Genomic DNA, 14,030 nt, shown 5'->3' on the forward strand with positions numbered 1-14,030 from the left:
TCAGTTCAGTTGGATGCTTTGATGGAAATTGGGAACTCGGCGTAGAATCATGTGAGCAGTTATGTTTGTTATCAAATCTATCTCCCATTTTTCTAAAGTGACGGTGCTATTGCTCAGCCAGTAGAACTATTTGGACACATTCAGGACATTTTACATAACCACCTCATTGACCGTCTAGAGCTTTGAATTTGTAGCTCAAATAACTATACAAAGGCAACATGAATGGTCAGGAAACGAGCCAGCATACTCGATGCAGCATTGCGCTCGTGCTGCTTCAGCTACCCTCTCATGTGATGTGCCTGAAGGCAACTTACCTTATTCCTTCTTGTGGATTAGCTTTAATCGACAGAGCGTAGAGAAAAAGAATGGCCGGCCAAGAATCGACTGTCATGAACCGGATCCCTGCATCGACTTGAGCAACTTCTTCAGCGTATCCACAATACTCGAAAACGAAGGGCGCTGCCTTGGATCACTGAAAAGAAAGCAAAATCGTGTTAACGCTGATGATATTTTGTTTTAAACGTAGGCTGAACTGATGGATGGCGTCACTTGAAATTTTGATCAAGGTGGCTGGCAGGTCATGGGAAATTTGCTTACTCAGCCCAACAGGATTCAACAAGAGCAGCTAGTTCTGGGATGGTGTCTTTGGGGATTGGGAGCCTTCTGTTCTGGAAAGCAATTGCCCCTACTACCTGTAAATATTACTCTAGTGAATCACGAATATCGCCTTTTTTTCTATACCATATAAGAAAAAACAGAAATGAGATGGAAGGTTACTTGTGCTGGGCCTAGGCCGCCCCATGGTTGCTGCATCGTCAGGAGCTCCCATAAGATCACGCCGAAGCTGTACACGTCACATTTCTCGTTGGATGGCTCGCCACGGAGAAATTCTGGTGCCATCCACTCTGGCTGCAGTTACCAGAATTTTATATTAAGAATCCAAAAAGATGTAATGGCAAGTTACTAACTGAGCAGCCTGTCATGCAAAGCTTACTGTTCCAGCGACTGATTTGGACGATATGAAGGTGGTCGCCTTAAATCTGGACAAGCCGAAGTCACCTACCTGCAGTCATATCAAGGATAGTAAATAAAGAGACGAAAGCAGAGCAGCCATTTTCGATCATGCTAAGATGAATTCCAACTAACCTTTACAGACCAGTTCTTATCGACCAGCATGTTTGGTGTCTTCAGATCCCAATGTACGATAGGAGGGTTGAGACAGTGGAGATAGTTGATACCTTTTGCCTGCATTTCAGTCACAGCAATGCTTCATATCGCATTCAGGGAGACTAGTAACGTTTAAGGAGCATGCTTATCTGTAGAAGTTAGTATTGTAATACATACAACATCTAATGCCATGCGCAAACGCCGCCGTAAATCAAGTATTTCCCCACTGGAAGCTTTGCTGATGAGACGGAAGAGGCTCCCTCTGTTCACAGCATAAGGATTCAGCGATTCTGTTTGATGCAGGGAATTAGCTCATATTGTGGGTTTACCTTGGCAAGTACTCGGTTACTATCGACAAATGCGGGCATTTTGTCACTGCGCCCATGAATAATACCACGTTTGGATGCCGAACTCGTTTCATGATAGAGATCTACAATGTCCAAAAGTGTCCCGAATTAAAGAAGACAGTTGAGATCCATACTAACCGTAAGTAAAGTTTCGATGCAAAAAAGAAATGTTGAAGCAAACCTCTCTGAGGAATTCTTTCAGCTGAGCTTCACCAACACCCTGGTCTGTAAGCACTTTTACTGCAACGTCCTACATACCCAAAACTACAACCTCATTTCCATGATCTCTGCAAAGGATACTTATCTCATTGGACAGAAAGAAGGTCTCCACAGGGAAAAGTCTAAGGTACTTACAGAACCGTGCCAGTCAGCTCGATAAACGGTGCCAAAAGAACCTGCACTTCAGTAAACTGTGATCAAATCCACATAATGCAGCAAGTTGATAAGAATACTGAAGCTAAGCAAGTACCAGCGCCTATGCGTTCCTTGAGCTCAAGCTCATCCCATGATATCTCAAGCCAATCCATGGCGAAAGATGACTCAGCGAGCAGGTGTTTCGGCAGTGTAAGACCAGGGATGTTCTCCTTATTGACATCCTTGGTGCCGAGCTCCATTGCCTTCAATTGCTTCGGCACTTGAAACACTGACATGTTGTTGCAGTTGTCATTCTGCATGACCTGACCGCATTTCAGCACCACACCCTCTTTGGTGTCTGCCTGAAGAGGGTTCTTGTCCCCAGCAACTGCTATAGTACACGGTCAATCAGTATGTGCATCCGCATGGCCTAGATGTCTGATATCTTTGAGCTATTATGCTGTTGTAGATTGTACCTGAATATTGAGAATCTGAGAACATCGAGTTGCAACGATCGTCAGCTATCGCACGATTCCAAGCCGCAACAGGTGCCGCATAGTTTTCCAAACTTGCGGTGCAAGAAGTCTTGAAAGGGGAAGACACGGAGGAGAGCAGCTGGCCGTTGATGGACGAGTCTGGGTTGGAGATGCTCCCTGGCACGACCACGAGGTCCACAACGTACTCCCTGAAGAAGCACCAGCAAAATTGCAAAGCAAACTGAGCATACTTCCTCGTCAATGTAAGCCATCAGTAACATAGAATCATGCTAAAAACAGACTGCAGCTTCACTGCTTCAGCTCTGCCCTGAAATATACTAGTATATAGCTGAAAAAAACAAGGCACATATGTACCTTGAATATCTTATGTCGTTTTCAATTTTGACAAGGCAAGAGGAGCGGTGAGGCGCAGAGCAGTACTTGCAACCTTGCGCGATTCGGCACGGCAGGCCGATAAAATCTGCCAGAGCCTGCATCAGTTTGGAGAAGATGACTGGACTGAAAATAACCTGCTGGCCTAGAGTAACATAGCATGGATTGTAACGGTAAGTGAAGCAATGCCGGAGACCTTGAAGAGAATGGCGCGATGCCTGCAGAACCCAATGGACAAGCGGCCGATGGGGACGACGACGCTCTTCTGCTGCTTGCGCAGCCGCTTGCTACCCGCCTTCCACCGCATGTACAGGTCTCCGTCCTCCGACCTCAATGCACCCCTTCAAATACCACCATCAAATTTAGCTGAAATTTGTCTGCTCAGATTAAATTACTGGAAATTTTGAACAAAGCTCAAGTTGTATGTAAATGTAACGAATGGCATAACATCATGGATGTACAGACAGGAACGTGACCAGCCATGGCGGTCGTTTGATCCATGGAGTCTAGCATGTACTAGTACGTTTTAAGACATAAAGTGGTCTCTGAAATTGGAGTGTTGTTCACATGTTCGTCGGTGGCCAGGTTCCGAGGTTCACGGACGAGCAGGTCGTCAACTTGCATGTCTACTGGTCTATCGAAGGTCAGTCACGGTCACACTCACACTCGCACTCACAGGGAGCACGGGCACACACGGGCGAGACGTGCATCGGCACGGACCAGGCTAACCTTTTTCTTCGAAAGCAAATCAAATGAAAATCGATCGGAGGAGGTGACGTACGCACCCCATGTGGTCGGAGACGAGCAGGGCGAGGCGGCGGACGAGGTCGAGCGTGGCGCCGAGCGCGCGGTAGAGGTCAAGCGCGCGCCGCTCCAGGTCGACCAGCACGGAGTCGCCGCACTTGTCGACGAGCACCACCTCCAGCGACGACTGGTCGCTAGCGTCCACCTCCCGCAGCGCCGCCAGCGTCGGCAGCCGGCGGCCCTCCCCCTCGTCGGCGTTGCACATCGCCCACAGGTGCGGGTCGATGCCCATGATGTTGTAGAACCCGTGCGCGATCTTGTCCCCCCATGACAGGCACCCGTTCACCTGCACCCACACATTGCTAACCCAGTGAATACATAATTTTCTCGAGCGCATCCGGTCAATAACCATGTCGCTTAGAAAAATCCGGCCAATGATGAAGCTGAAGGTCGCACGCCTTGATTGGCCTCAAGTTGCAATTTTCAATGTGCATACATATAGCTTCAGACATAAACAAATCAATGGAGAAGAGAGACGTACTGCATGATTAATTTATCAGTTGGTACTTGTAATGATTAGCGTGATCCGCGAGACTATTACCCAGAGCCGGTAGGAGACGGCGGCGGCATCGGCGGCGACGTCGGCGTGCTGCTCCGCCTCATCGCCGGGGCCGAGGCGGCGGAGGAGGAGCTCGGGCGGGACGCCGGCGAGGAAGGCCTCGGAGGTGATGCGGATGGCGAGGGAGAGCTGCAGGTAGTAGCTCTCCCTGGAGCGGCGCACCCACGTGTCGTCCCTCGCGGCGGATGACGCGGGAGCCAGGGAGGAGCCCGTCGCTGCCGTGGAGGTGGAGGCGGTCGCGGGCTCGGTGCCGGTGAAGGCGCTCCCGGCGCTCCAGTGCGCGGACGGGGGCGCGGCGGGGGCGGACAGGTCGTCGACGGGCTTGAGCCGCCCGTAGTCTGCGAGGAGCGGCAGCCGCGACTCGGCCTCGGACAGGTCGAAGGCGGTGTGAGGCGAAGGGGGAGGCGGCGGCAGCGGCGCGAGGCTGTGTAGGCGGCGACGGTGCGGCATGGCCGGAGCCCGGAGACCGGAGCTAAACTGCTAGACAGCTAGAGGCTATGGATGGGAGTTGGGCGGGGAGGTGTAGGTGGTTTTGGTCGCGAGCAGCTAGGATTCACGGTTGCCGGCCGGAGACAGCCACAGACAAGAGAGAGAGGGAGGGAGGTTTGTCTGTGAAGCGTGACGGCGGGGTTGAAAAGCTTCGGGGAGCGTGGGAAGAAGAGAATGGCTGCAAAATACTGTAGCTCGCACTTTGCATGTTGGCCCTTGAGGTTTCCGTGGCCTTGCCCCTGCTCCCGCGCGCCCGTGGTTACCGGGATCACGAGGGTGCGCGAGGGCGCCGCCGGTGCACGTGTGTAGGGGGGCTCGTGGCTTCTCGGAGCGGCGCCGCGTGTGGCCGCGGGGACACCCGTCGGCCGCTGGGTCGTTGAGCCAGCGCGCGGGATGGCGTGCAGCTGCCGTGCGCGCGCCGGGGGCGGACGACGAAGCTGGCGCTGCGCGCCTTCACCCTATCCACACGACCACAGCGGACTCAACTCCCCGCCCGGCGGTAAAATTTCGTGTTTTGACCCTTTCGTCAAACAAAATCGAGATTTGACCCCTCTTTGAATTTTTTTTGACATTTGACCCTTTTTGCTACCGCCAGGAGGCCCGGCGGTAGGATTACCTAGGCTACCGCTGGACACTGCGGCGGTAGGATATTTATCCACGTCAGCAGCGTTAACGGCCTTCGTCCCCCCATCCGTCCCACCCTACCACCGCCGTGAAGGAAATATGCCCTAGAGGCAATAATAAAGTTATTATTTATTTCCTTATAATCATGATAAATGTTTATTATTCATGCTAGAATTGTATTTACCGGAAACATAATACATGTGTGAATACATAGACAAACAGAGTGTCACTAGTATGCCTCTACTTGACTAGCTCGTTAATCAAAGATGGTTAAGTTTCCTAACCATGAACAATGAGTTGTTATTTGATTAACGAGGTCACATCATTAGTAGAATGATCTGATTGACATGACCCATTCCATTAGCTTAGCACCCGATCGTTTAGTATGTTGCTATTGCTTTCTTCATGACTTATACATGTTCCTATGACTATGAGATTATGCAACTCCCGTTTACCGGAGGAACACTTTGGGTACTACCAAACGTCACAACGTAACTGGGTGATTATAAAGGAGTACTACAGGTGTCTCCAATGGTCGATGTTGGGTTGGCGTATTTCGAGATTAGGATTTGTCACTCCGATTGTCGGAGAGGTATCTCTGGGCCCTCTCGGTAATACACATCACATAAGCCTTGCAAGCATTACAACTAATATGTTAGTTGTGAGATGATGTATTACGGAACGAGTAAAGAGACTTGCCGGTAACGAGATTGAACTAGGTATTGGATACCGACGATCGAATCTCGGGCAAGTAACATACCGATGACAAAGGGAACAACGTATGTTGTTATGCGGTCTGACCGATAAAGATCTTCGTAGAATATGTAGGAGCCAATATGGGCATCCAGGTCCCGCTATTGGTTATTGACCAGAGACGTGTCTCGGTCATGTCTACATTGTTCTCGAACCCGTAGGGTCCGCACGCTTAAGGTTACGATGACAGTTATATTATGAGTTTATGCATTTTGATGTACCGAAGGTTGTTCGGAGTCCCGGATGTGATCACGGACATGACGAGGAGTCTCGAAATGGTCGAGACGTAAAGATTGATATATTGGAAGCCTATATTTGGATATCGGAAGTGTTCCGGGTGAAATCGGGATTTTACCGGAATACCGGGAGGGTTACCGGAACCCCCCGGGAGCTATTTGGGCCATAGTGGGCCTTAGTGGAAAAGAGAAGGGGCTGCCCTAGATGGGCTGCGCGCCCCCCCTTCCCCTAGTCCTATTAGGACTAGGAGAGGTGGCCGGCCCCCTCCTCCTCTTTTCCCCTCCGAGGAATCCTAGTTGGACTAGGATTGGAGGGGGAATCCTACTCCCAGTGGGAGTAGGACTCTCCTGCGCCTCCCCCCCTTGGCCGGCCAGCCTCCCCTCCTCTCCTCCTTTATATACGGAGGCAGGGGCACCTCTAAACACACAAGTTGACACAAGTTGATCCACGTGATCGATTCCTTAGCCGTGTGCGGTGCCCCCTGCCACCATATTCCTCGATAATACTGTAGCGGAGTTTAGGCGAAGCCCTGCTGCTGTAGTTCATCAAGATCGTCACCACGCCGTCGTGCTGACGGAACTCTTCCCCGACACTTTGCTGGATCGGAGTCCGGGGATCGTCATCGAGCTGAACGTGTGCTCGAACTCGGAGGTGCCGTAGTTTCGGTGCTTGATCGGTTGGATCGTGAAGACGTACGACTACTTCCTCTACGTCGTGTCATCGCTTCCGCAGTCGGTCTGCGTTGGGTACGTAGACAACACTCTCCTCTCGTTGCTATGCATCACATGATCCTGTGTGCGCGTAGGAAATTTTTTGAAATTACTACGAAACCCAACAGTGGTATCAGAGCCAGGTTATTGATGTTGATGTTATATGCACGAGTAGAACACAAGTGAGTTGTGGACGATACAAGTCATACTGCCTACCAGCATGTCATATTTTGGTTCGGCGGTATTGTTGGACGAGACGACCCGGACCAACCTTACGCGTACGCTTACGCGAGACCGGTTCCCTCGACGTGCTTTGCACAGAGATGGCTTGCGGGCGACTGTCTCTCCAACTTTAGTTGAACCAAGTATGGCTACGCCCGGTCCTTGCGAAGGTTAAAACGGAGTCTATTTGACAAACTATCGTTGTGGTTTTGATGCGTAGGTGAGATTGGTTCTTACTTAAGCCCGTAGCAGCCACGTAAAACATGCAACAACAAAGTAGAGGACGTCTAACTTGTTTTTGCAGGGCATGTTGTGATGTGATATGGTCAAGGCATGATGCTGAATTTTATTGTATGAGATGATCATGTTTTGTAACCGAGTTATCGGCAACTGGCAGGAGCCATATGGTTGTCGCTTTATTGTATGCAATGCAATCGCGATGTAATGCTTTACTTTATTACTAAACGGTAGTGATAGTCGTGGAAGCATAAGATTGGCGAGACGACAACGATGCTACGATGGAGATCAAGGTGTCGCGCCGGTGACGATGGTGATCATGACGGTGCTTCGGAGATGGAGATCACAAGCACAAGATGATGATGGCCATATCATATCACTTATATTGATTGCATGTGATGTTTATCTTTTATGCATCTTATCTTGCTTTGATTGACGGTAGCATTATAAGATGATCTCTCACTAAATTATCAAGAAGTGTTCTCCCTGAGTATGCACCGTTGCCAAAGTTCGTCGTGCCCAGACACCACGTGATGATCGGGTGTGATAAGCTCTACGTCCATCTACAACGGGTGCAAGCCAGTTTTTGCACACGCAGAATACTCAGGTTAAACTTGACGAGCCTAGCATATGCAGATATGGCCTCGGAACACGGAGACCGAAAGGTCGAGCGTGAATCATATAGTAGATATGATCAACATAACGATGTTCACCATTGAAAACTACTCCATCTCACGTGATGATCGGTTATGGTTTAGTTGATTTGGATCACGTAATCACTTAGAGGATTAGAGGGATGTCTATCTAAGTGGGAGTTCTTAAATAATATGATTAATTGAACTTAAATTTATCATGAACTTAGTACCTGATAGTATCTTGCTTGTTTATGTTGATTGTAGATAGATGGCTCGTGCTGTTGTTCCGTTGAATTTTAATGCGTTCCTTGAGAAAGCAAAGTTGAAAGATGATGGTAGCAATTACACGGACTGGGTCCGTAACTTGAGGATTATCCTCATTGCTGCACAGAAGAATTACGTCCTGGAAGCACCGCTGGGTGCCAGGCCTGCTGCTGGAGCAACGCCAGATGTTATGAACGTCTGGCAGAGCAAAGCTGATGACTACTCGATAGTTCAGTGTGCCATGCTTTACGGCTTAGAATCGGGACTTCAACGACGTTTTGAACGTCATGGAGCATATGAGATGTTCCAGGAGTTGAAGTTAATATTTCAAGCAAATGCCCGGATTGAGAGATATGAAGTCTCCAATAAGTTCTATAGCTGCAAGATGGAGGAGAACAGTTCTGTCAGTGAGCATATACTCAAAATGTCTGGGTATAATAATCACTTGATTCAATTGGGAGTTAATCTTCCGGATGATTGCGTCATCGACAGAATTCTCCAATCACTGCCACCAAGCTACAAGAGCTTCGTGATGAACTATAATATGCAAGGGATGAACAAGACTATTCCCGAGCTCTTCGCAATGCTGAAAGCTGCGGAGGTAGAAATCAAGAAGGAGCATCAAGTGTTGATGGTTAACAAGACCACTAGTTTCAAGAAAAAGGGCAAAGGGAAAGAAAAAGGGGAACTTCAAGAAGAACGGCAAGCAAGTTGCTGCTCAAGAGAAGAAACCCAAGTCTGGACCTAAGCCTGAAACTGAGTGCTTCTACTGCAAGCAGACTGGTCACTGGAAGCGGAACTGCCCCAAGTATTTGGCGGATAAGAAGGATGGCAAGGTGAACAAAGGTATATGTGATATACATGTTATTGATGTGTACCTTACTAGAGCTCGCAGTAGCACCTGGGTATTTGATACTGGTTCTGTTGCTAATATTTGCAACTCGAAACAGGGACTACAGAATAAGCGGGCACTGGCAAAGGACGAGGTGACGATGCGCGTGGGAAACGGTTCCAAAGTCGATGTGATCGCAGTCGGCACGCTACCTCTACATCTACCTTCGGGATTAATATTAGACCTAAGTAATTGTTATTTGGTGCCAGCGTTGAGCATGAACATTATATCTGGATCTTGTTTAATGCGAGACGGTTATTCATTTAAATCAGAGAATAATGGTTGTTCTATTTATATGAGTAATATCTTTTATGGTCATGCACCCTTGAAGAGTGGTCTATTTTTATTGAATCTCGATAGTAGTAATACACATATTCATAATGTTGAAGCCAAAAGATGCAGAGTTGATAATGAAAGTGCAACTTATTTGTGGCACTGTCGTTTAGGTCATATCGGTATAAAGCGCATGAAGAAACTCCATACCGATGGACTTTTGGAACCACTTGATTATGAATCACTTGGTACTTGCGAACCGTGCCTCATGGGCAAGATGACTAAAACACCGTTCTCCGGTACTATGGAGAGAGCAACAGATTTGTTGGAAATCATACATACCGATGTATGTGGCCCGATGAATATTGAGGCTCGTGGCGGATATCGTTATTTTCTCACCTTCACAGATGATTTAAGCAGATATGGGTATATTTACTTAATGAAACATAAGTCTGAAACATTTGAAAAGTTCAAAGAATTTCAGAGTGAAGTTGAAAATCATCGTAACAAGAAAATAAAGTTTCTACGATCTGATCGTGGAGGAGAATATTTGAGTTACGAGTTTGGTGTACATTTGAAAAACTGTGGAATAGTTTCGCAACTCACGCCACCCGGAACACCACAGCGTAATGGTGTGTCCGAACGTCGTAATCGTACTTTACTAGATATGGTGCGATCTATGATGTCTCTTACTGATTTACCGCTATCATTTTGGGGATATGCTTTAGAGACGGCCGCATTCACGTTAAATAGGGCACCATCAAAATCCGTTGAGACGACGCCTTATGAACTGTGGTTTGGCAAGAAACCAAAGTTGTCGTTTCTTAAAGTTTGGGGCTGCGATGCTTATGTGAAAAAGCTTCAACCTGATAAGCTCGAACCCAAATCGGAGAAATGTGTCTTCATAGGATACCCAAAGGAAACTGTTGGGTACACCTTCTATCACAGATCCGAAGGCAAAACATTCGTTGCTAAGAATGGATCATTTCTAGAGAAGGAGTTTCTCTCGAAAGAAGTGAGTGGGAGGAAAGTAGAACTTGACGAGGTAACTGTACCTGCTCCCTTACTGGAAAGTAGTTCATCACAGAAAACTGTTTCAGTGACACCTACACCAGTTAGTGAGGAAGCCAATGATAATGATCATGAAACTTCAGATCAAGATACTACTGAACCGCGTAGATCAACCAGAGTAAGATCCGCACCAGAGTGGTACGGTAATCCTGTTCTGGAGGTCATGCTACTAGATCATGATGAACCTACGAACTATGAAGAAGCGATGGTGAGCCCAGATTCCGTAAAGTGGCTTGAAGCCATGAAATCTGAGATGGGATCCATGTATGAGAACAAAGTATGGACTTTGGTTGACTTGCCCGATGATCGGCAAGCAATTGAGAATAAATGGATTTTTAAGAAGAAGACTGACGCTGATGGTAATGTTACTGTCTACAAAGCTCGACTTGTCGCAAAAGGTTTTCGGCAAGTTCAAGGAATTGACTACGATGAGACCTTCTCACCCGTAGCGATGCTTAAGTCCGTCCGAATCATGTTAGCAATTGCCGCATTTTATGATTATGAAATTTGGCAAATGGATGTCAAAACTGCATTCCTGAATGGATTTCTGGAAGAAGAGTTGTATATGATGCAACCAGAAGGTTTTGTCGATCCAAAGGGAGCTAACAAAGTGTGCAAGCTCCAGCGATCCATTTATGGACTGGTGCAAGCCTCTCGGAGTTGGAATAAACGTTTTGATAGTGTGATCAAAGCATTTGGTTTTATACAGACTTTCGGAGAAGCCTGTATTTACAAGAAAGTGAGTGGGAGCTCTGTAGCATTTCTGATATTATATGTGGATGACATATTACTGATTGGAAATGATATAGAATTTCTGGATAGCATAAAGGGATACTTGAATAAAAGTTTTTCAATGAAAGACCTCGGTGAAGCTGCTTACATATTAGGCATTAAGATCTATAGAGATAGATCAAGACGCTTAATTGGACTTTCACAAAGCACATACCTTGACAAAATTTTGAAGAAGTTCAAAATGGATCAAGCAAAGAAAGGGTTCTTGCCTGTGTTACAAGGTGTGAAATTGAGTAAGACTCAATGCCCGACCACTGCAGAAGATAGAGAGAATATGAAAGATGTTCCCTATGCATCAGCCATAGGCTCTATCATGTATGCAATGCTGTGTACCAGACCTGATGTGTGCCTTGCTATAAGTTTAGCAGGGAGGTACCAAAGTAATCCAGGAATGGATCACTGGACAGCGGTCAAGAACATCCTGAAATACCTGAAAAGGACTAAGGATATGTTTCTCGTATATGGAAGTGACAAAGAGCTCATCGTAAAAGGTTACGTTGATGCAAGCTTTGACACTGATCCGGACGATTCTAAATCGCAAACCGGATACGTGTTTACATTAAACGGTGGAGCTGTCAGTTGGTGCAGTTCTAAACAAAGCGTCGTAGCGGGATCTACATGTGAAGCGGAATACATAGCTGCTTCGGAAGCAGCAAATGAAGGAGTCTGGATGAAGGAGTTCATATCCGATCTAGGTGTCATACCTAGTGCATCGGGTCCAATGAAAATCTTTTGTGACAATACTGGTGCAATTGCCTTGGCAAAGGAATCCAGATTTCACAAAAGGACCAAACACATCAAGAGACGCTTCAACTCCATCCGGGATCTAGTCCAGGTGGGAGACATAGAGATTTGCAAGATACATACGGATCTGAATGTTGCAGACCCGTTGACTAAGCCTCTTCCACGAGCAAAACATGATCAGCACCAAAGCTCCATGGGTGTTAGATTCATTACAGTGTAATCTAGATTATTGACTCTAGTGCAAGTGGGAGACTGAAGGAAATATGCCCTAGAGGCAATAATAAAGTTATTATTTATTTCCTTATAATCATGATAAATGTTTATTATTCATGCTAGAATTGTATTTACCGGAAACATAATACATGTGTGAATACATAGACAAACAGAGTGTCACTAGTATGCCTCTACTTGACTAGCTCGTTAATCAAAGATGGTTATGTTTCCTAACCATGAACAATGAGTTGTTATTTGATTAACGAGGTCACATCATTAGTAGAATGATCTGATTGACATGACCCATTCCATTAGCTTAGCACCCGATCGTTTAGTATGTTGCTATTGCTTTCTTCATGACTTATACATGTTCCTATGACTATGAGATTATGCAACTCCCGTTTACCGGAGGAACACTTTGGGTACTACCAAACGTCACAACGTAACTGGGTGATTATAAAGGAGTACTACAGGTGTCTCCAATGGTCGATGTTGGGTTGGCGTATTTCGAGATTAGGATTTGTCACTCCGATTGTCGGAGAGGTATCTCTGGGCCCTCTCGGTAATACACATCACATAAGCCTTGCAAGCATTACAACTAATATGTTAGTTGTGAGATGATGTATTACGGAACGAGTAAAGAGACTTGCCGGTAACGAGATTGAACTAGGTATTGGATACCGACGATCGAATCTCGGGCAAGTAACATACCGATGACAAAGGGAACAACGTATGTTGTTATGCGGTCTGACCGATAAAGATCTTCGTAGAATATGTAGGAGCCAATATGGGCATCCAGGTCCCGCTATTGGTTATTGACCAGAGACGTGTCTCGGTCATGTCTACATTGTTCTCGAACCCGTAGGGTCCGCACGCTTAAGGTTACGATGACAGTTATATTATGAGTTTATGCATTTTGATGTACCGAAGGTTGTTCGGAGTCCCGGATGTGATCACGGACATGACGAGGAGTCTCGAAATGGTCGAGACGTAAAGATTGATATATTGGAAGCCTATATTTGGATATCGGAAGTGTTCCGGGTGAAATCGGGATTTTACCGGAATACCGGGAGGGTTACCGGAACCCCCCGGGAGCTATTTGGGCCATAGTGGGCCTTAGTGGAAAAGAGAAGGGGCTGCCCTAGATGGGCTGCGCGCCCCCCCCTTCCCCTAGTCCTATTAGGACTAGGAGAGGTGGCCGGCCCCCTCCTCCTCTTTTCCCCTCCGAGGAATCCTAGTTGGACTAGGATTGGAGGGGGAATCCTACTCCCAGTGGGAGTAGGACTCTCCTGCGCCTCCCCCCCTTGGCCGGCCAGCCTCCCCTCCTCTCCTCCTTTATATACGGAGGCAGGGGCACCTCTAAACACACAAGTTGACACAAGTTGATCCACGTGATCGATTCCTTAGCCGTGTGCGGTGCCCCCTGCCACCATATTCCTCGATAATACTGTAGCGGAGTTTAGGCGAAGCCCTGCTGATGTAGTTCATCAAGATCGTCACCACGCCGTCGTGCTGACGGAACTCTTCCCCGACACTTTGCTGGATCGGAGTCCGGGGATCGTCATCGAGCTGAACGTGTGCTCGAACTCGGAGGTGCCGTAGTTTCGGTGCTTGATCGGTTGGATCGTGAAGACGTACGACTACTTCCTCTACGTCGTGTCATCGCTTCCGCAGTCGGTCTGCGTTGGGTACGTAGACAACACTCTCCTCTCGTTGCTATGCATCACATGATCCTGTGTGCGCGTAGGAAAATTTTTGAAATTACTACGAAACC

General features: G+C 47.4%; 1 protein-coding gene across 2 annotated transcripts; it reads right to left on the reverse strand.

Moving 5' to 3' along the window:
* Nucleotides 1–87: 87 nt before the first annotated feature.
* On the reverse strand, nucleotides 88–4,774 carry LOC123046482 (serine/threonine-protein kinase CTR1). Of its 2 annotated transcripts, none has more exons than XM_044469862.1 (15): nucleotides 4,083–4,774; nucleotides 3,523–3,827; nucleotides 2,934–3,078; nucleotides 2,720–2,835; nucleotides 2,345–2,553; nucleotides 1,984–2,259; nucleotides 1,869–1,909; nucleotides 1,696–1,764; nucleotides 1,497–1,597; nucleotides 1,345–1,429; nucleotides 1,147–1,245; nucleotides 995–1,063; nucleotides 778–909; nucleotides 598–692; nucleotides 88–472 (listed from the first exon to the last, which is right to left on the reverse strand). In XM_044469862.1, exons 1-15 carry the CDS (start codon nucleotides 4,548–4,550, stop codon nucleotides 388–390), a joined length of 2,295 nt encoding a protein of 764 aa, XP_044325797.1. In that variant the 5' UTR covers nucleotides 4,551–4,774; the 3' UTR covers nucleotides 88–387. The 2 variants fall into 2 exon arrangements, with proteins under 2 accessions (XP_044325797.1, XP_044325798.1); XM_044469863.1 differs by having other exon boundaries at nucleotides 1,984–2,256; nucleotides 4,083–4,773.
* Nucleotides 4,775–14,030: the final 9,256 nt, after the last annotated feature.

Source organism: Triticum aestivum, chromosome 2B (genome assembly GCF_018294505.1).
Source record: "Triticum aestivum cultivar Chinese Spring chromosome 2B, IWGSC CS RefSeq v2.1, whole genome shotgun sequence".
NCBI lineage: Eukaryota > Viridiplantae > Streptophyta > Magnoliopsida > Poales > Poaceae > Triticum > Triticum aestivum.